At 46.7% G+C, this 20709-nt stretch overlaps 1 protein-coding gene across 3 annotated transcripts in view; it reads right to left on the bottom strand.

Moving 5' to 3' along the window:
- Positions 1–2116: 2116 nt before the first annotated feature.
- Positions 2117–20709, bottom strand: part of LOC126548139 (uncharacterized) — a 118337-nt gene continuing 99744 nt past the window's right edge. For 2 of the 3 annotated variants that reach the window (XM_055063134.2, XM_050196257.3), the window contains exons 6-9: positions 15881–16063; positions 11983–12105; positions 5075–5380; positions 2117–3422 (exon numbers count right to left, since the gene is read on the bottom strand). In XM_055063134.2, coding sequence (XP_054919109.1) covers positions 3400–3422; positions 5075–5380; positions 11983–12105; positions 15881–16063 — 635 coding nt within the window. In that variant the 3' untranslated portion in view covers positions 2117–3399. The remainder of the gene's footprint in view (positions 3423–5074; positions 5381–11982; positions 12106–15880; positions 16064–20709) is intronic. The other variant, XM_055063135.2, reaches the window with a different exon arrangement.

The following is a 20709-nucleotide window of genomic DNA, read 5'->3' as shown; positions in this document are numbered from 1 at the left end:
AAGCTTTTGACAGCGACAGAAGCACCCTAACACATAGCCTAGCTAGGGGTGAAAGCAAAATAGGAGGTCCGCGATGCACATGTGCCGAGACATCATATCATATCACAAATCACGAAGCATATCACAAAGCAAAGATGAAGCGTGCCCTAGATTTGAAAATGTCAAAGTGCGCATGCTACAAGTGGACATTCCCAAGCTGAAGCTTGGCCCGTAACACTCAAACCAGTGATGAAGCGTGGGTGCCTCTCTTGTCGTTTGGTGTGTCGTCTCGTTTTCTTCGCATAACGAGCGGCCGTTGTCTGACTTTGGGGTCTCGCGAACACCCCAATATATATATATATATATATATATATATATATATATATATATATATATATATATATATATAATAAAGAGGAAGAATTTGCCAGAACCCATCTCACGATGACTGTCGACGGTAAAGTGTTTAGCATTAAATCAGTATAGCGGCACAACGTATTACCACCGTCGAAACGATTTATGTATCGGGCGTGTACTTTGGCGTGTATTTAAAAGCGGCACATACTCAGTGCACTCAAGGCGCAGCCTGCTAAAGCGTCAGGCCGCTGTCCTTGAGGAACCCTTGTGACGTGGGTTTAATTCCACTCAGCATCGGCGATTTGAGGGATCTTCTTCGTCACTGTAGAGCAACACATTCTCAGTGGCACATGTCATGTTGGCGTCAAAGACGTTCGTTGAAGAGCGCCACAAACTTACTCACACATACCCAGTGACCCAAGGTGGTATGAAAGAGGTTCATTGAAAACCAACACCGAACGAGTGGTATACATAGACAGTGCTCCAAGTCGGCGTCACAGAGTTTCTTCGAACAGCGTTACCTACGCATTGCCGCATTTATAGTGGCCCATGTCGGTGTGAAAGGGGGTCGTTGAAGAGTGACACATATGTACACATTGCCACATACTCAGTCACCCAAGTTGCTCCAACATTTGGTTTCGAACCCTGTTCCCTCAGCACAGCAGCCCGAGTCGCTACCCATTCGACCACGGACTAATCATTGACCCAGGTAGGAGGGAAAATGGTTAGATACAAACCTAGATACTTAGCCCCCACAACGTGCGTGAAGTGCCCCAAGAATGTTAACGCATTAAAAAATGCCTTGCGTCTGGAAAGGACGTACCTGCAACAAACGGCAGCGATGCTAGGCCAGTTGCACTTGGCCGATAACGTGGTCGTCGTCTCTGCCATTCACGGACGCCATGTTGCTGATCGTTTTCATCTTCACTCAGGACGCATACACAGAACCAATGAAATTAGACAGTTTTAGTTCGGCGTCCTCAACCATCCACGTACGCAGTGCGCGAGGTCATGCGTACGTAGCGAAGTGCGCACGAAACGGCACCAGTTGGCCGGACACAAAAATTGAAAAGGGGATTGCCGATTTGCACACGCAGAAGCCGGTAGTGTGCTACCCAGCGCCGCCATATACCACCTTCTGAAACTGTATAGCCAATATCAGCCACCACGAAGTCAAGCCACAAGCCGGAGTCATATTTTCAACAAGAGCCATATCGAAAAATGCGCTCTCGCGGACACGCCGAGAACGTCCCGCTAAGCCCGCAGAGCCCGTGGCGGACGCTCACGCAAACGTGTCAGCCAGTCAAGTTGAGCGAGCGTCGTACCGGGCTGTATCAGCCCGCTTATACGTGTTTGATAAACCCTCTCGGAAACAACACATGTAAATGCTGATTCGTTCGGTCGGTGGGGCGCAACACAAATCCGGCACACTTGAGGCACCCATTGTCGTCTCTGCTGGACTGTGCTCCCCGCTGCATTCTTGGCCAGTCAGCAATAAGGGGCCGAATTCACAATGCAATTTGCACGCTAGAGTGGTTCTTAAGGATAGACGAATGCCAATCGACACAGGGAGCACAGAAATCGAGAAAGCGGGCACACAATTCAGGTTCGTAAATTCTGTTCGTGTTTTCTAAACGCGATCTTATCGGGCTGTCTGAGCCCGCCTTCTGACTCGACTCGATGGTGTTGGGATCATGTAAACAGAGCCCATCGTAAATTATGAGATTGCCGCCTGTAAAGGACAAGGGCCGGTCAGAAGAACACAGACTGATCACAGGTATCAAGGTCTTTTCATTCGTTTTATTCTCTAACATTGCGACACGTGAGAGGCACTTGGATCAGAGAGCGTGATAGACAATATCGCGCACCATACGTACGCTAGATTTGACAAACATGTTGACATATCATAAGTGGCAAGTCGAAAAGACGTAGAAGAATATTGTATCTTTTTTTTCTATCTCTCCTGCGGCACCATACACTTGCTATTACCAAAGCCTCCTCCGTAACAGGGGCTTTGCATAAACGTGACTGCCCGTTCATATATGGGCCCAACAGTTGTCAGATAAGAGCTTGTTGATTCACGTGGTCACAACTTTTTTTTTATGCTAGCGTTTTTTTGCGAATAACAAGAAGAATATAGCTTTTTGTAAAACAACGCGCAACCTGAGACTATTGTCACAGCGAGTACAATATTGCAGATACGGAGCTCCATGATGACTAGAGACTACAATGAGCGCTTAAACTGGGTCCCGCACCCAGTTAAGAACGACATGTATTACGATACGCCTCAGCTCGATATCACCTTGGCGATACAGCTGACAAAAAAAAAAGTGCAATTTTTTCTGCAGTGTAACAAGAGAACAAAATACATACTTAAGTGGCTTACGAATATCGCTATGCGAAGCAGAAACAACACGGCAAACGGACTCCCTGCGCTTAAGCACGCATGGCCCTCAGCTTTTGCACCAATAGACATGCCGAGGTACTCGAGCGCGTACCGAAGAAAACAAGCGTTGACGCAGACAAACGTCTCGTGTTTCTCAACCGCAACTTTTTGTATCAGCACAACCACATGAGGAAAGAGCAACTAGGTGCATGGTGCATGATGTCCATAATTTACAAGGTCAACACTGTGGTGCCTAGCCTATATATGCGTGTATTTTACGATTATTCACTCTTTAAGCTGCGGTCTGTGTTAAAAGTGCGTGTCTGATAGCAGCCTTTTTTGTTGTTGTTGTTACACCTAGTACAATCACGCGTCGATGGCATCATCGCGAGTAAAAGTTAGTGCCTCGCTTCGAGCTGCGTCTTTTCTGTGTACGTGTCAATTTCAAGCTATGATTGAGAATCACGGTCATTATTCAGACTCAGAGACGCGTGCTGCTTTAACAACGAGAGAAAACATAACAAAGAAAAAAAAAGAACTCAAGTCGCAACGTAACTGGGTACTGCGATCCTCATAGCGCGAGTGGAGAGCTCGAGCCAGTGTGGAACCAGTGAATTTTCGCCGCCTCCGTACTGGCGTTGCCTTCGTCGCACGGCATGGTAGGCCCGCCTCCGAGATTAGAAGTCTGTGCCACCCTCTCCTGCGGGAAACAAGTTATTCTAAAATGAGCAAATTACTGGGAGTGAAGCTTTGTTTTGCAACGGCACACTCTATAGACGATATAGTGTTGGTTACTGCATTGTACGGGATGAACTGCTGGTCCCATATAAAACTCGGTTTTAAAGGGCACCCTCACCAGGTTTGGGAATTGCAAACAGACAGGTGCGGCGTTTTTATCCCCCGATAGCAATCGTGTCTGAAAAATATCGAATGACTGCAGGGCGCGAAAACGTTTTCAATTTTTAACAGAAGCCCACGCGCCATTCCTGTCGAGGGAGCCACGCACTTCAAGCCAGAGAGTCAACGTCGCGCGTACCTCTACGTAATACGCTCTGTCTGCAGCGACACCGATTATGGTACGTGACTTTGGTAAATCATCCAATGCAGAACGCGCGATACCGCCACTATAAATGCGCCGCGAAAAAAGAAAGAAAAATAAGGAAAAAAATAAAGACGGTGGGTCCTGTGACATAAATGTGACGCAGTTCCTCAGCTGCGTTATGGGAGAAGGCAGGGAAACATGAATTTTGACTTGCGGACGATAGTCATGGCAATTAGATAGAGCGTGAGTTTTGGCAGGGAAGCAGAGCTCCTGGCAGCGGGGCAACATGACATTTCAATTTCTCCTAGCTCCTCCAATAATGAACCAATTAAAAGAAATCATTGTGTTAAAATGATCTGTAGACGGCGCCCTGAAACTTACTTTATATAACCAAAATTTGCAAAGGAGCTAGGTGAGGGGCCGTTTAAGCAGTTCTCTTATTCTTCGTGTGGAGTCAGTTTGCTAATATTGCGCCCAGTTGGAGCGAACATATTATACCATAGTGGATTAACTCACGAACATGAGCCTTATATCGGACAAGGAGTTCGTCCCCCATAAAAGAGTTGCCAGAGGTCGCTTTATTCTTGTAACGGACATAGGGTATACGATGTTCTGAACATGTTGAAATTTTTATTGTGAGCAAGAGAACGTATGCGGCTATGCATGACCTTGCAACCGAAATTAAACAAAAAACCTGCGTTATAAAGAATGAATGCCTTGGGGAGCCTCTGGTGGATAGAGAGTTTCTGAGATAATGTTTCAGCAAGACGCTGCGAAAAGTCACTTATCTGATGGAGGTCGCCTGAAAGCAAAGCAGGCTTAACAGACTGGTCTCGAAAACAAAAAAGACTAAGTTCCGTATTTCCCAAAGTATACTGGACATCAGGCGTATAGTCTGCAGGGGGAAAATATGGCTTGAAAATTAAAAGTTCATTATTAGACACTCCTCGCCAACTGTATAGTTCGCAGGAACTAAGTTCAACTAACTTGTCCGCAACCATCATACAGTCGGTTTCACTGTGTAATTTAGCAAAACAAAAAAAGTTGCTGCTGCAGTTTGGCCTTGTTTTGTTTTCAAACGTGCCTGTGATATTTAAAAAAAGATGATATCGTGTGCAGTCTGCACGCATATAGCTAATTAAACTACTATATTCCGCGCACTATAGCCCCGTATGATACGGTATTTCAATTTCCCAACAAGGATTTCAGGGTTCTGTACAAATGTGAAGAGCTGCTTTATCACATCGCCTTCCCTGTAACTCGGAGGCTGCAAGCGATGTGCGAAGAAGAGAGTGTCCCTGGGGTCTCACCGCTGTTCTCTCCCGTCATGGCCTGCAGCATCCTGAAGGACCTGGAAGGGATGCTCCCGCCGGTGTACTTCCGCGGGTCTGGCTCGGCCTCTTGCTGCGAAGCCGGCACGCTAGGGTGGGGGAACACCTTCTCGGGAACGTGCACCAGCCCGCCCTGTGCTTGCGGGCCAGAGTAGCCGCCCTCTTCAGGTCCGCCCAACTGAATAGTCATCTGAGTTGTCTTGCGGGGTTTGGGCCCCGCATGTTGTTGTTGCTGCTGCTGTTGTTGCTGACGTTTCTGGTCGAAAACGGAAGGCGCCACGGAACCTGCGTAGAACCACATAACAGCCGAACGACATCTGTGAATGCTAAGCTTAGAGCACGGAGCGGTGTGGAGCAAATTGGAAACACCACCTGCTTCATAAATCACCACGTGTCTCTGCCAGCGGGACCTTATTCTTTGTAAATTATGTCACCTCAGGTGTCTGCCGGTTGGTCCAAGAAACCGAGTGCGGCTTTATTAGAGATCTTCTGGAACGCACATTTTCATTCAGCGTTATTTCCATGTCGCGTGATGATGTGAGTAAGCTGAGCGCTGTATCTCACGTAACGTAAAAAAAAGAACAAGTCTCGCCTATAGTTACCGACTCAGAAACGGCACGCATAGGGCCAACACTATTCAACTCCAGCTTTATCTCGCATCTTTCCATATATGGGATGCTGGAAGAGGGCCGGAACAGCCAACAACAACGTTGGCTTGAAGCACACCACGCTTCCAGTGCCATTCGTCAGCGGCAGCTGCCGTGGAGTACATATAATATTGAAAAGAAAGCATTAGAATTGAGTTCTGTGGTTTTACATGCCGAAGCCACAACACGACTATGAGGCACGCCGTAGTGGGGGGTCCGGATTAATTTTGACTGCCTGGGCTTCTTTAGCGTGCGCGTAAATCTAAGTACACGAGCGTTCTTGCATTTCGTCTCCAGCGAAATGTAGCCACCGCAGTCGGAATCGAACCCGCGACCTCAAGCTCAGCAGGGCAACGCCATAGCCACTGGGCGATCGCGGCTGGTGAAAGCAAGCGACAGGCACAAAGGCGAAAATGAAGATCAAGCGATAATGGCCACCAAAATACACAACATAAGGAACCGAGAAACTGAATGCACGCAATGCTAAAAAGCGTTAAAAATAATGGACGCCGTCAGGTGACAGTAGTGTAGTGCATATCGCAGAAAAAAGAAAATGAAAACGAAAACAAAGTAACAATAATATTAGCATGCCATCAATACCGTATAGAATATACAAAGTGTCAAAAATAATAAAAAAAGCCACGTATTGGTTTATTTCTTCAAATGTGCACCTTTGTCGACACCGCTGGTCACAGCATGACGCTACTGGTCTGGTTTCGCTTTGCACCTGAATTGATCAACGTTGCCATGGAACTGCCTATATCGACCAGCGGTAGAACGTGAGCACAACCTGGAATATAACGACGTGATTTTTTTCACTGATCAGATAATTACTCGTACTGACTATGTAGCGGGCACTCTGCTGTAGCCAGACCACCGACGAAGAAGAGGGTCCGGAGGAGCTTTAATGAGAGAGCAAAAGAAGATAATCTGAATGTGTGGAACAAAGCGGGAAGCGTTTTTTTGGGGGGGCTTTTAAAAAAAAAAATTAAATTATGGGGTTTTACGTGCCAAAACCACTTTCTGATTATGAGGCACGCCGTAGTGGAGGACTCCGGAAATTTCGACCACCTGGGGTTCTTTAACGTGCACCTAAATCTAAGCACACGGGTGTTTTCGCATTTCGCCCCCATCGAAATGCGGCCGCCGTGGCCGGGATTCGATCCCGCGACCTCGTGCTCAGCAGCCCAACACCATAGCCACTGAGCAACCACGGCGGGTGGGGGGGGCTTTTAAAGACGGGAAGGTACAAAAGTGAGCGCGAAATTGCCGAAGCATAAGTAAAGCGGGAGACAGTTGCATCAGCAAGTCGTCTATTTTACACAGTGAGGCTGAGCTAGAGTACTTCAAAGCGTTAATTTAGGTCGTTTTTTTTCCCGCGTGTCACTTGTTTGGTTATGCATCAGCTTTGTCAATTTACACGTACGTGAGGTGCCATCTTTAATTAGTTCTCAGTTCTTGTTGTTTGCGTCTTTTCTTTCTTTGTGCGTGTGGTTTGTGGTTTTAGCGTTTATAATGTTTGCGCGCACGCGGCTGTTGTTGCGTGGAATGGTTGCCTGTTAGGGTATAGCTACAATTTTCGGGGGATTTGGTGAGGCAGATGGCGTGTGGAAATGTGATATGGCTCTGTGCATGCATCTAAAGGCGTGGTTGGCTGCAACAAAATTCAGCTGTAAGTCAGCACTCCTCCCGTGCACTGCTGGTTATCTTGCCCTGTCCTCCTTACACCGCGTTCTCCTCAGCCAGTTCTGAAGCTACTTGCCCGAATCAAAGTCCTAAGCACGTCGGGGTTAGCGCGCTTGTACCTATTTTACCTGTCAGCTCATGTCGGCCGCTCTTGCGTGTGTTAATTATCCGTCCTTGGTACCGAAAGATAATCGCCGCTAAATTTTCGCTTCTCTCAACTCGGAAGACTATAATCTCTTCGTTGCTTTAGCGACTCGGCGTGTGAGTCTTTCAGATTATTATTTTTTTTTTCTATCGTCGTTTCTCCCGCGATGTGGTATCGACAATAAAAGTCGAAGGTGTAGCTTGAGCCATTAACGAAGGGAAAGACATTGTCGCGCATATACTTTGAAAATAAGAATAAAATGCACATCCCCGTGCCAGCTACAAGGTAAACAGAAAGAAGGAGATAAACGTGAATAGCGGAGTACATTTGTAAATTTACAATAACATCAAGCATTTCGTTTAAAAATACAAAAACGAAGGCAGTTTTTAATTAATGAGCTCATTTCGCGAAACTTCAGAAATCGTGTCCCGACAGTAAAAAAAAAAGAAAAAAAAATACGAAGGAAAAAAATGAAGGCGAAAAAAAGATCATGAAATCGTAAGTAAGCTTGTGACGCGGAGTCCTCAAATAATGAAAGTTGTCGCCCGCGCCTGCCAGGGAATTGCAACAGCAGTTGAGCCACAGAGAATAAAAGATTAGAAAGCCCCTGCAGCGCAGCGCTGTGTAATCAAAGAGGGATTTTCTTCCCGCCGAATTCGAGAGAATAGAACTAATAAGCACCCCTTCAACTGCAAGGCGACAAATGCACCCTGCGCGCGTACGGCTTATATCAGCGTTGTTTTATTACTGGCAGCGCGCACATCAAACGCGGACAAAGAAGAGAGACGTGACACGAACGCTCGTGTTACGTCTCTCTTCGTTGTCAGTGTTTGATGTGCGTGCTGCCAGTAATAATGCAGATGTACCGACTCGCCCAGCCAGCTACCCTACTACAGCGTTGTTGTTGCATTTATGTTATTTGCCCCCCCCCCCCCCCCCCCCCATTTTGCTACAATTTTCAATTTAGTGAGAAGTGTATTGAAAACAGTGACAACCTGTATTGTCGGGACTAAATCGCCTCGGCACAAGAATGAAGTAATTGCAAATCAATTCTGCGGAAGCTCGCAAGGTAGAGGAAGAAATATGAAAGGTGAAAATTGGTCGTCGACCGGCCAGTAGCCGAAGCTACAAAGGAATCCCATACAGCTTTCTTTTTAAGAAAATGAAGCTTCGCAGTTGAAAAAAAAACTCGTCCTGGTCCGGGGGTCGAAACCGGAACCAACAAAGCTCTCTTTACAAAGAGCTCGCTTTATACGGCGAGGACTCACAAGGAGTACACACATTGTCTGTCAGAATTGAGGCAAAATTTAAGCAATGCCTCACGGGCCACTTTTTTCTCTTCGTTCGCTGAAAATAGGGGCGATGACAGGATAATTCAGGTCGATGAATTGACGTTTTTTTCTTTTTTTGTTCACGTTATCGGCAACGAATAAAAGGCAACAACGTCATCGCGCTGCTTTCAGCACATTCCGAACCGCGTGAAAATGTGATGCGAAACTTTTTAATCGCGGACTGCTATGTAGGTCAGAGGGGTACACGAGGGTGCACGCATACGTAGTATTCGCATTTCCCACATTGCCACCCGAAGCACGCGTGCAGCTCACTGGCAGCGGGTTCCCACAACACACGTGCGTCGCAATGTCCCGCTTCACTCGCTGTCCGCTGTGCGATAAAACGAGTCCGAAAACAGCTCGGTAGGCCACGGGTAACAAACTTAATACCTCACCTAAAAGCTCACTACGGAAGAACTGTTCCGAACTGACATTATCAACACGCCGCACACTGTATAAACAAAGGGCGCGCTCGAGTGTTTCCTTCGTTGCGGACTCGACACACTTTGCAATTGTATGCAACAGCGCCTCATAGCGCGCGAAGTTCGTTATATGGCAGCGTCTCGTGACGACAACCACGCCTCCTAAGCCGGGAATTCGGAAGCGCACGTTCGGTTAGGAAAGTATTGAAACGGCGGACTAGCGCCGTGCCCGCCCCAGTGGTCCACTAACAAGTATCCCATGTAATGTAGCCATACACAGCGGCTTGAATAGCTGTATAGCACCACAGGTGGGCCAGCGCAACTGGCCTCAAAGTCACTCACGCGCGAAAAAAAAAAAAGGAAATACAAACCCACACCGGCTATCGACTTCCAGAGCAGTGTTTTACGTTCGCACGTACAAAGGTGCGCTATACGTGTCCGACAGAGAATGGCGGGGGCTGCGCGATGCGGAAACGAACGAGAGGCGTAGATAAAACGGCATCATTTCTGCCGGCCGACTCGACAGCGAGGCCCGCGCGGCCCTCGCCACTCAGGCGTAAAAACGACACGGGGCAAATTACATCAACGCAAACTAAGAAATTTTGAATAAGAAGACAGACAAAAGGATCTCGGATGACCGACATAAACGGCCTGCTCGCGCGCGCGGGACGGAGCGGCGGTCAGGCGCGGATAGCCTTCCCGATCAAACTTCGGGACAGCTGGCCTTTCGTTTACTTTTTTTTCCGCTTACTATAGCGTGCCGGCTCTCAGACAGTCGGAAGAGTGCGGCGCCGCCTGTGATGGGCGCCGTCCTTAGCCCCGATTCGCCGCATAGGTCCGCCGTGTGCGCCGAAAGACACCTACTTGAGAACGCGAAGCAAACAAAGAAAGAGTTTTTGTGCGAGTGGGCCTTTTTTGCATGGCCAGAACAAAGGACCCTCGGAGACTGTTTCCACGTAGAGAACACAGAACGCGGAAAAGCGCGCGTGCAAACAAGCGCGCACGCGAATAGCGGAGCCCTAGAAGGCAAACACATGCGGGCGGGCAAGGCGGCCGTTACCTCCACCCTCCCCATTCTAAAAAGGAAAGGAGGGGGTACATCGCAAAACTAGGGAATGTGCGGATACACAGAGCACATTACTTTGCGTATAAATTACGGAGCGTCTTACATTTCTTTGGTTAAAGTTTTACACGGAGAAAGTGTCACAACCTTGCAGCGAACGCATTCGGCTCCTCGTGACTTTTGGTCGGGTGTATTCTTTCGATGCATTAACGTCCCAGATATAGCTTTAGCAGTGTGTCCTGCCGCTAATAATTTTTCCATTCGACTCTGGAGTTGCCAATACGATTCATAAGTGAGCTCGTGTGCGTCGTTCCAGATCTATTCGTACAACTCGACGTTATCCACGAAGGGGCTAAATTACATACACCGAACTGTGTTTCTCCTGAGAAAAGCTCGCTACATGTCTCCCACATTACAAAAAATACCATACCTCGTGCTTAGGAAAAATAAATATTAAAGCTCCTTAGATGTGGACCAGAAATCGGTGGGGCCCCGGCCTGTTATTCACAAAACGCCAAACACATACCTGCAATTAAACAATGGTTGGAGCTTTGGCCATCGTTGTGCAATCATTCTCAAGCAATGAATGTGTACTCTCGATTTAACCATCGTTAAAATGTCCTGTAAAACACGTTAGTTGCTAGGCATCATTTTATCCAGAACTATTCCTCACGCATTGCATTGGAACGCCAACGTGTTGCGTGGTTGATTTTCGGAAAGAACATCTCGAACATTTGGGCCTGGGTAATTCTACTTTCGCACGATTCTATTGTTTTCTTATCAGCCACCGCTCACGACCGGCCGATTCTAGTGATAACGTATAAGTGAAAAGCGAAAACATATGGCGAGAAGTGAAAAGAAATAGCATTGAAACAGAATCATTATATTTTCCCACCCATGGCGCGTGTCTCAGCGACCCTAGATATATATGCCTTGAGAACTGACTGGCTTCACTAGCACATTCAGAATACCTGCTCTTCTGTCGCTCATTAAAAGATTAAAAAGTGAACATTTGCTAATTTAGGCGTCTGCGGTTATACGCCACACAATCTTCTTGTATGGGCGTACGCCTCTTCCAATACGCTGAGATCAATACGTGAGATCATAAAATGATCTCACTTTTGCTGAATTTGAACAACTGCGGAGAATAACGCACAGGTGAGTGTTTGATAATGTATGTTTAAACATAGCTAAAAAATAAGAAAACGATATCGTTCTCCTATAGTTCAAAAGAGGTGGCATGCCGTTAACCGGATATTCGTATACGCGCCGGTACAGTCTACGCTACACAATGCATCCTGTAGAGCGGTTGCAATTGTTCCCTAACAACCGCTAATCCGTCGCCGATGGGCAGCGAAATTACGCGTACAGCGGTTACCGTCGCCCTGCTCTTTGTCCCTTGGTTCATTCGGAGTCCCGCCAGCGTCGTTCCACCGGCAAGCGAATTCTTACAGAGAATTCGTTCGCCGGCAGGGTAATGCATGCGAGAGTCGGCATGAGCAAAGAAAAGGAGGTGGCCGCGGGGCCACCGAACGCCATTAGCCCACGTCCCGAACGCGTGTGCGTAATATGCTCGTCGAGACGTGCACTCACCGTCGTCGCCAGTCATCTCCTGAAGCATCTTGAAGGAGCGCGAGGGGATGTTGCCGCCGCGGTAGCGCGGGTTGATGGTCGTGTCGTCCAGTTCCTCCGGGTGGTTGCAGTACTCGCGGATGTCTGCGCGCAGCAGGGTCACACCAATACTTAAGGTCGGAAGGATGAGAAGATGCGCAACACGCGGAAAGCACAGCGCGTGCCCCGTCAGCGGGACAGCGCACGACGGTGCCGGCGCGAATCAGTTGCATACGAGTCGCCTGGCACGCATGTATACCCCGCTACCGTTTACGCTGCATGGCTTCTGCAGCGAAACAATAGCACATATACCGTTATTTCTGTCTAGAGCGACGGAACACTGTGCTGCTTAATGAATAGTCACATACTCGAAGGCAGATTTAGGGTTTCAGTGGTACAGTGCTAGAGCTCAGGGAAGGCCGCATGAATCTTCAAATCTCATATTAATGAGTGCCACATCTCGAACCTCGAGAATGCTGTGAGATTACGTTTTCTTTTAGTTATGTCACAAAGCTATATATAGCTCTCCAGACAGCCGTGATGGAGGCTGTGCGTCTGTAGTCCATGAATAAAAAGCCAAACCGTGTATCCTATACCCGCCATCCCTCTTGTTAGACCTGCTTGACTATATACAGGGTGCCCCAGCTAACTTAAGCCAGAGTATAAAAATATGCAAATGCCACGCAGCTAGGCAGAACAAAGGTAATGTTGTTGGCCATCGCTTGCAGATGCTCAAACTATTCTTCTTTCATTCCGCCTAATCAGATAATTAGTCTTGATTAATTAATCAACTTCTCAAATATTATAAATACATGAAAAGTGTCAACGAGAAAATTGTAGAGCGACATGAAAAACTGCCGATACAGCTTTCTGTTGCTCAATACGTGCCAGGTAAAAGTGTTTTTCCTAGCGTGAAAGAAGCCCGCGAATACACGCAAAGTGCCTCGATCGGCCATCATCATCATCAGCCTGGTTACGCCCACTGCAGGGCAAAGGCCTCTCCCATACTTCTCCAACTACCCCGGTCATGTACTAATTGTGGCCATGTCGTCCCTGCAAACTTCTTAATCTCATCCGCCCACCTAACTTTCTGCCGCCCCCGGCTACGCTTCCCTTCCCCTGGAATCCAGTCCGTAACCCTTAATGACCATCGGTTATCTTCCCTCCTCATTACATGTACTGCCCATGCCCATTTCTTTTTCTTGATTTCAACTAAGATATCATAAACTCGCGTTTGTTCCCTCACCCAATCTGCTCTTTTCTTATCCCTTAACGTTACACCCATCATTCTTCTTTCCATAGCTCGTTGCGTCGTCCTCAATTTGAGTAGAACCCTTTTCGTAAGCCTCCAGGTTTCTGCCCCGCAGGTGAGTACTGGTAAGACACAGCTATTATACACTTTTCTCTTGAGGGATAATGACAACCTGCTGTTCATGATCTGAGAATGCCTGCCAAACGCACCCCAGCCCATTCTTATTCTTCTGATTATTTCCGTGTCATGATCCGGATCCGCCGTCACTACCTGCCCTAAGTAGATGTATTCCCTTACCACTTCCAGTACCTCGCTACTTATTGTAAATTGCTGTTCTCTTCCAAGACTGTTAAACATTACTTTAGTTTTCTGCAGATTAATTTTTAGACCCACTCTTCTGCTTTACCTGTCCAGGTCAGTGAGCATGCATTGCAATTGGTCCCCTGAGTTACTAAGCAAGGCAATATCATCAGCGAATCGCAAGTTGCTAAGGTATTCTCCATCAACTTTTATCCCCAATTCTTCCCAATCCAGGTCTCTGAATACCTCCTGTAAACACGCTGTGAATAGCATTGGAGAGATCGTATCTCCCTGCCTGACGCCTTTCTTTATTGGGATTTTGTTGCTTTCTTTATGGAGGACTACGGTGGCTGTGGAGCCGCTATAGATATCTTTCAGTATTTTTACATACGGCTCGTCTACACCCTGATTCCGTAATGCCTCCATGACTGCTGAGGTTTCGACAGAATCAAATGCTTTCTCGTAATCAATGAAAGCTATATATAAGGGCTGGTTATATTCCGCACATTTCTCTATTACCTGATTGATAGTGTGAATATGGTCTATTGTTGAGTAGCCTTTACGGAATCCTGCCTGGTCCTTTGCTTGACAGAAGTCTAAGGTGTTCCTGTATCTATTTACGATTACCTTAGTAAATAGTTTGTAGGCAACTGACATTAAGCTGATCGGTCTATAATTTCTCAAGTCTTTGGCGTCCCCTTTCTTATGGATGAGGATTATGTTAGCGTTCTTCCAAGATTCCGGTACGCTCGAGGTCATGAGGCATTGCGTATACAGGGTGGCCAGTTTCTCTAGAGCAATCTGCCCACCATCCTTCAATAAATCTGCTGTTACCTGATCCTCCCCAGCTGCCTTCCCCCTTTGCATATCTCCCAAGGCTTTCTTTACTTCTTCCGGCGTTACCTGTGGGATTTCGAATTCCTCTAGACTATTTTCTCTTCCGTTATCGTCGTGGGTGCCACTGGTACTGTACAAATCTCTATAGAACTCCTCAGCCACTTGAACTATCTCATCCATATCAGTAATAATATTGCCGGCTTTGTCTCTTAACGCATACATCTGATTCTTGCCAATTTTTTATTCTTGCCAAAAGCAGTTTCTTCTTCACTGCTTTTAGGCTTCCTCCGTTCCTGAGAGCATGTTCAATTCTATCCATATTATACTTCCTTATGTCAGCTGTCTTACGCTTGTTGATTAACTTCGAAAGTTCTGCCAGTTCTATTCTAGCTGTAGGGTTAGAGGCTTTCATACATTGGCGTTTCTTGATCAGATCTTTCGTCTCCTGCGATAGCTTACTGGTATCCTGCCTAACGGAGTTACCGCCGACTTCTATTGCACACTCCTTAATGATGCCCACAAGATTGTCGTTCATTGCTTCAACACTAAGGTTCTCTTCCTGAGTTAAAGCCGAATACCTGTTCTGTAGCTTGATCTGGAATTCCTCTATTTTCCCTCTTACCGCTAACTCATTGATCGGCTTCTTATGTACCAGTTTCTTCCGTTCCCTCCTCAGGTATAGGCTAATTCGAGTTCTTACCATCCTATGGTCACTGCAGCGCACCTTGCTGAGCACGTCCACATCTTGTATGATGCCAGGCCAATGATGTCGATTGATTGTATGATGATTGTATGATGTCGATCGGACAATCGCGGGGCAATTTTGCGCGCATTTGCAGGCTTCTTTCACGCTCGGGAAAACGATTTTACCTGGCACGTATTGAGCAACAGAAAGCTGTATCGGCAGTTTTTCATGTCGCTCTACAATTTTCTCATTGACACTTTTCATGTATTTGTAATATTTGAGAATTTGATTAATTACTTAACTAATACTAATTATCTTATTAGGCGGAATGAAAAAAAATATTTTTAGCATTTCCAAGCGACAGCAAACAACATTACCTTTGTTCTTTCTAGCTAAGTGGCATGTGCATATCTTAAAACTCTGGCTAAATTTAGCTGGCACACCCTCTATAGATCGAGATGTGTGAGTGCTACTTCTTGCCGCGGTCGCCAGTGTGCCACATATCAGGACACTCGGGGCCGGACAAAGTGTTAAAGTAGCGTAGTACATTGCTGCTCGCAAAGCGCCACAACTGGCATGTCGATTAGCAAAGTGCGATGTCAGGCCGGCTGGAGCATAGTTGCCAATGTTTGTGGCGCAATAGGTTAAGTCGAAGGAAAAAAACAAGCGGGGCAGAAAGCTGGCGCTTTTTCTGTGCGTTTGTTCTTCTTTCTACTTATCTTCTGCGCGACAAACATTGACAGCACGTGTGCCCACGTTTACGACAACGGAAAGTTACGCGAAACAACCCAAGTATATATTCTCACCTGGGGGTGGTTCCTGCTGTGGCGCCGGGTAGTAGTACTGCTGCTGTTGCTGCTGCTGCTGGTAGAGCTGGTCATCGGCGCCGGTCATCTTCTGGAGCGCCTGGAAGGACCGCGACGGGATCTGGTCCCTTCGCAGGCCGCTGAACCGCATCTCATCCTCCTCCCGAGGCTTGGGCGGCGCTGCTGCGATAACACGAAGTACAAAAGAAGCCAGCGCCAATTAAGTCGAAGAGCAAGTGTCCGAGTGACTGTCGCGTAAGGCTAATGGAGGATGAAGGACAGTGAACGAGGGAAGGGAGGTGTGGGCTGATATAGGGAGTGAATAGCCTGGTGATATAATGAGAAAACATATCAGCCGAAGCGAACTTACGAGAGCCAGTTTTTCGGCGGCTGTCGATTGAACAATCGCACCGGTCGATCAAACAAAATAACGAATAAGTGATACAAAGTGAAAGGCAAGCGAGTCATCAAACGGAAGACAAAGTAGCACAAACAAATGTATGGCGACGGCGAGCGCGTGACAAGTGAACAACTCAGTCACTTCTTGTGTCACGAGACATTTAGTCGTCACTACGAGACGTCTACCAACGTTCAGTTGAGTGTACCGTGAAAGAAGCTCTGGACGGAATGCGCCCCATCCCAATGACGTGATGTTTTGTTTCCTTACGCCATGCGATGAACGAGCCGAAGCTCTACCATCTTTTTAGGAATAAATATTGCGCTAGGGACATCTCCTCCTGTTATTACGCCAAGACTCGCCTTCGTGAACCTCTGGTTAAGAAGCAAGTCGTCGCCAAGCACGTCCCCTAAAGAAAGAAACGTGCCGCCGTTGTTTGACTTCAATAACTAGACACAACTGGCGCTTTGTGCGATCATCGCATGAATGAGGTCAGCTGTTTTTTTTTTACCCGATTGGAGAATCGCATTTTGCTCTACAAGAACATGCACAAATAGCCAAAAGTATTCGCGTCACCTGTATGTTACAACCACCGATGAGGCATGTTTGAAGAAATCTGCGTATGTAGTTGGTATGCAATACGCCTGGGTTGTGGCAGCTGGCCACTACCCTTATCTTGCAAGTCTGTGATCCAGGCGAGCGATTGCAGATGAATGATACACGCACACTTCTTGCACACGTTGTTTGGACGATTACTGCGATGTTGTATAAAATGCAAGGTGTCTATAATATGTAATTTTGTTCTGCATTGGTTTAATTATGGGGTTTTACGTGCCAAAACCAATTTCTGATTATGAGGCACGCCGTAGTGGGGGACTCCGGAAATTTCGACCGCCTGGGGTTCTTTAACGTGCACCTAAATCTAAGTACACGGGTGTTTTCGCATTTCGCCCCCATCTAAATGCGGCCGCCGTGGCCGGGATTCGATCCCGCGACCTCGTGCTCAGCAGCCCAACACCATAGCCACTGAGCAACCACGTTCTGCATTGGTACTCCGCGTGATTTATCCTTTTTGTTAATTTACTATCTTTTTAAATGAGTCATCTAGATATAGCTCCCAAAGTGTGGGAGTGGGGCGCGTCCCCTTCCTCGCCCCCCCCCCCCCCCCCCTTATAACTTTTTAAATTGGGCGAGATAGTTGCAGTTTCACCCACGCTCGGGGAAACCACTCCCCGCTCAACCTGTCAAAAGTTTTCACATCGAAGTACAGACACCACCAGTCAACTGGCTGATAGGGCGAAGTAGAAAACAAAAACAAAAAAAGAAACAATGGCGATCTCGTGTAATGAGACGTAACCTACAAAATAAGATGTTTCCTTAACATTAGGCGGTGTGCTCAAGCTGAAATATCTAGGCAGAACTAGGAGAATCAATATAACGGGCTGCACATACCAGAAAGACGACAGATGCAAACGCGCGACCTAAAAAAATAAAATAAAAGTAAACAGGGTAAATATGACATCGACACGTTGAGCAGTGCTCGCTGATGTCGCGCATAAAAATAACTTTACGCCAGTACGCTCATCACCATATCGCCGCATCGATCATGAATGATCAATATTAGGGTAAGATCGCCTTGTATTCGATACACCAGCCCATGTCTCCATTTATTATTTAACAGATTTAATTTTACACTGCCTGTCATTTTATACTGGTTCAGAAGCGCGCAGCACGTTCAATTCGCCGGCCAGTGCCTTGAGGTGTTTGATATGCAGCAAACGTATACTTGCCCTATACGCGTTTGACCTTCGTGGCGGTGTCGAAATCCTGGCCGTTCCGACCTTTGCCGCAGGTCAGAAAATCTTTTTTTTTTCATTCCGCTCTCGTATAGAGTAGTTCGTGAAGCCAAATGAGCGCCAAACGTGACTTCAGTTACGTAATAAATGTCAAACCCAGCGTGCCGTATTCTATTTAGCATGCGCACTGGGTACAATCGTGCGATAAATTTGCGATGAAGCAAATAACCAATATGCGCGTGCAAAATTTTAGCTGCAAGAGGAAGTGTGATGCGCATGGAAAGAAATGGTGAAAAAGATAACTTTCATGCACCAGTTTCTGTGTTCAGAGAAACAACCGAAAAAAAAAAGGAACATGAAGAAGAGACAATCACGATTATGAACGGCCTAAACACTGTATTAGCAATATTTTACGTCCTGCTGTCCTATATAAATTATATATGCGTTATATCCGTCATATTAATGTTTATTTGCACTCAAGATCACCAAGCGCAGGTAACTTGTGCCCTTTGGCTCCTTTGACAATGCACTATAAGAATATACTGTCAAAGAGTACACAGGTTCCAGCCCGCCCATGTATAGGCTCCCGCAGATAAGCAGTAACTATAAATGCCCTTGGGGCATTCGATTACGCTCGACGCCTGTCGGAGAAATTAAAGGAGTGGTGCCGACCTTCGCCACGCGAATCGCCTTTAAAGACTCGCGCCCATATCACGCATCACGAGCAACCACACAGCGCCGCTTCGCAAAGCGCGCTCGCATGACTGTATAACGACAGTAGCGCGATTTTACGCGTACTAAGTAGCGCCCCAATAACGCACGCGTGCGGCACCTTTTCTTTGTCTTTGCTCACGTATGCGCACAGCGTCAGGCACTGAGGTTGTGAGAAGCGTTATCTATACTCTGGAATCTGTGCCGTATATACGTCACGCGCACTCTAAGTTAAAGGTGCGCTAAACGCCGAAGGTCTGCGAATTTATGCCACACGGGTTCGGAAAACTATTGGGCTGTTGTCAGTTTAAAGTGCAACCAACTGCTTTCTATTTCACGGCATTCAGCGTACATTGCAAGCATCACTGAACGCGTGTTACCGAGCTACAAGAGAACGTCTATATAGTGCATTTCGACAGTACACCTGTACGTATAGCAAGTGAAAATTGTAGCAAGAAATATGAACAAAACAAAATTCATACGTCCTGTGCGTATCTCACAGACAAAAACGGACATCGACAGCTGAAGGTCTGTAATGCGTTGATTGTTCAGACCTGCTCAATACACGCGCGACGGTCGTGCGGAATCGCAACGCCCTCGCCGTCCAGGGACACACGCATCCAGTGCGTTGTACGACGCGGAGGGGTACAGCTCACGCGCGAGGACCTTGTGCCTTTATCGTCGCTTAGGAGTTACTCTTCGTGTATGCGTTAAGTCATATGCGTTTACTAAAGGACGGACGTAGTATTCGATCGAATGGTTCTGGGGTGATTAAGCGTTAGTGACACTCAAGACGTATATGCGAAGCCAACAGTTTAGTGGTTCTCCAGCAGGAACTCTGCGGCATGTTTTAATAGATGACTGTGTACCGCTCATAAAAACAGCGGACTCAAGAGAAGATATAGTCATCGCCCTGACAAGATTCACATATGAAATTGACGGACATCAGAATTTGCGTGATAATCTCCAATATAGCCTCAAAAATTAATACAATTCACCAATTAGCCCTGATTATTAACTTTAACGCGACTATTGCAATCGTGCATTTGAAACTTGTCAAAGCTCAAAACGTACGCGCTAACTATATAGGAATCGCAATAATGGCGCCTCTTTTCGAGGTCTGTTCTCAAACTTGCGCGGTAATTTTTCCACAAACGCTTCCGCTTTTAATCACTGCGTGATAAAATGGCGTAGGACTCATCCGCATCATTCCTGACATTACTTTTGGGGGAACAAATGTCTCTAAACTAGTGGTGCGTATACTCGGTATTCCTACTCATTGGACCTCCCTTTGACAGTGAGAAGGCTCCAATTCTTCGGCAGTTGCAGTCTGAGAAATGAGTTAATTATTAAATAAATAATAATGAAATCACTTCATTACTGATCTCATTGTACAAAAGTTTATGTACGCTGCAGGCGAGCAGAAAATCACCATTTTGTCTCGGGTTCCTTATTTTCAATGTTTAGGAACAGCCGTCGCCGAGACGCCTGGTACGAACGTATACTTTATATATATATATATATATATTGTGGTGTGGTTGATGAATAACTGCTGTGCTATCTTAATAACGCCTTTGCAACACGTTACCACGGGCATCAATGACAACGGACGTACCCAAGACTTTCTAGCGCTGATAACGGCTACCGCTGCAAAATTGCGGCGAACCGAACCGCAAGACAGGAAGCAAACTGGATAGTTTTATAGCAAAGCATCTTCAAAGTCGTTGGTATACACAGCGTAAATAGTCGGTATACGAGGAATGAGGCAATAATCACACTGGTAGCTCTGGCTGTCGAACGAATTTTACTATTGTTTTACACTTTCAGTCACAGACAATATTTACAAACCACTCCATTAGCAACTTGCAGATTTCAATATGGGCATTTAAAGATCAGTCTATGCTCACACAGGTGACTCTGAAACG

Source organism: Dermacentor andersoni, chromosome 1 (genome assembly GCF_023375885.2).
Source record: "Dermacentor andersoni chromosome 1, qqDerAnde1_hic_scaffold, whole genome shotgun sequence".
Lineage (NCBI taxonomy): Eukaryota > Metazoa > Arthropoda > Arachnida > Ixodida > Ixodidae > Dermacentor > Dermacentor andersoni.
The sequence above is the reverse complement of the archived record's forward strand: the minus strand, read 5'-3'. Positions and strand labels throughout refer to the sequence as shown.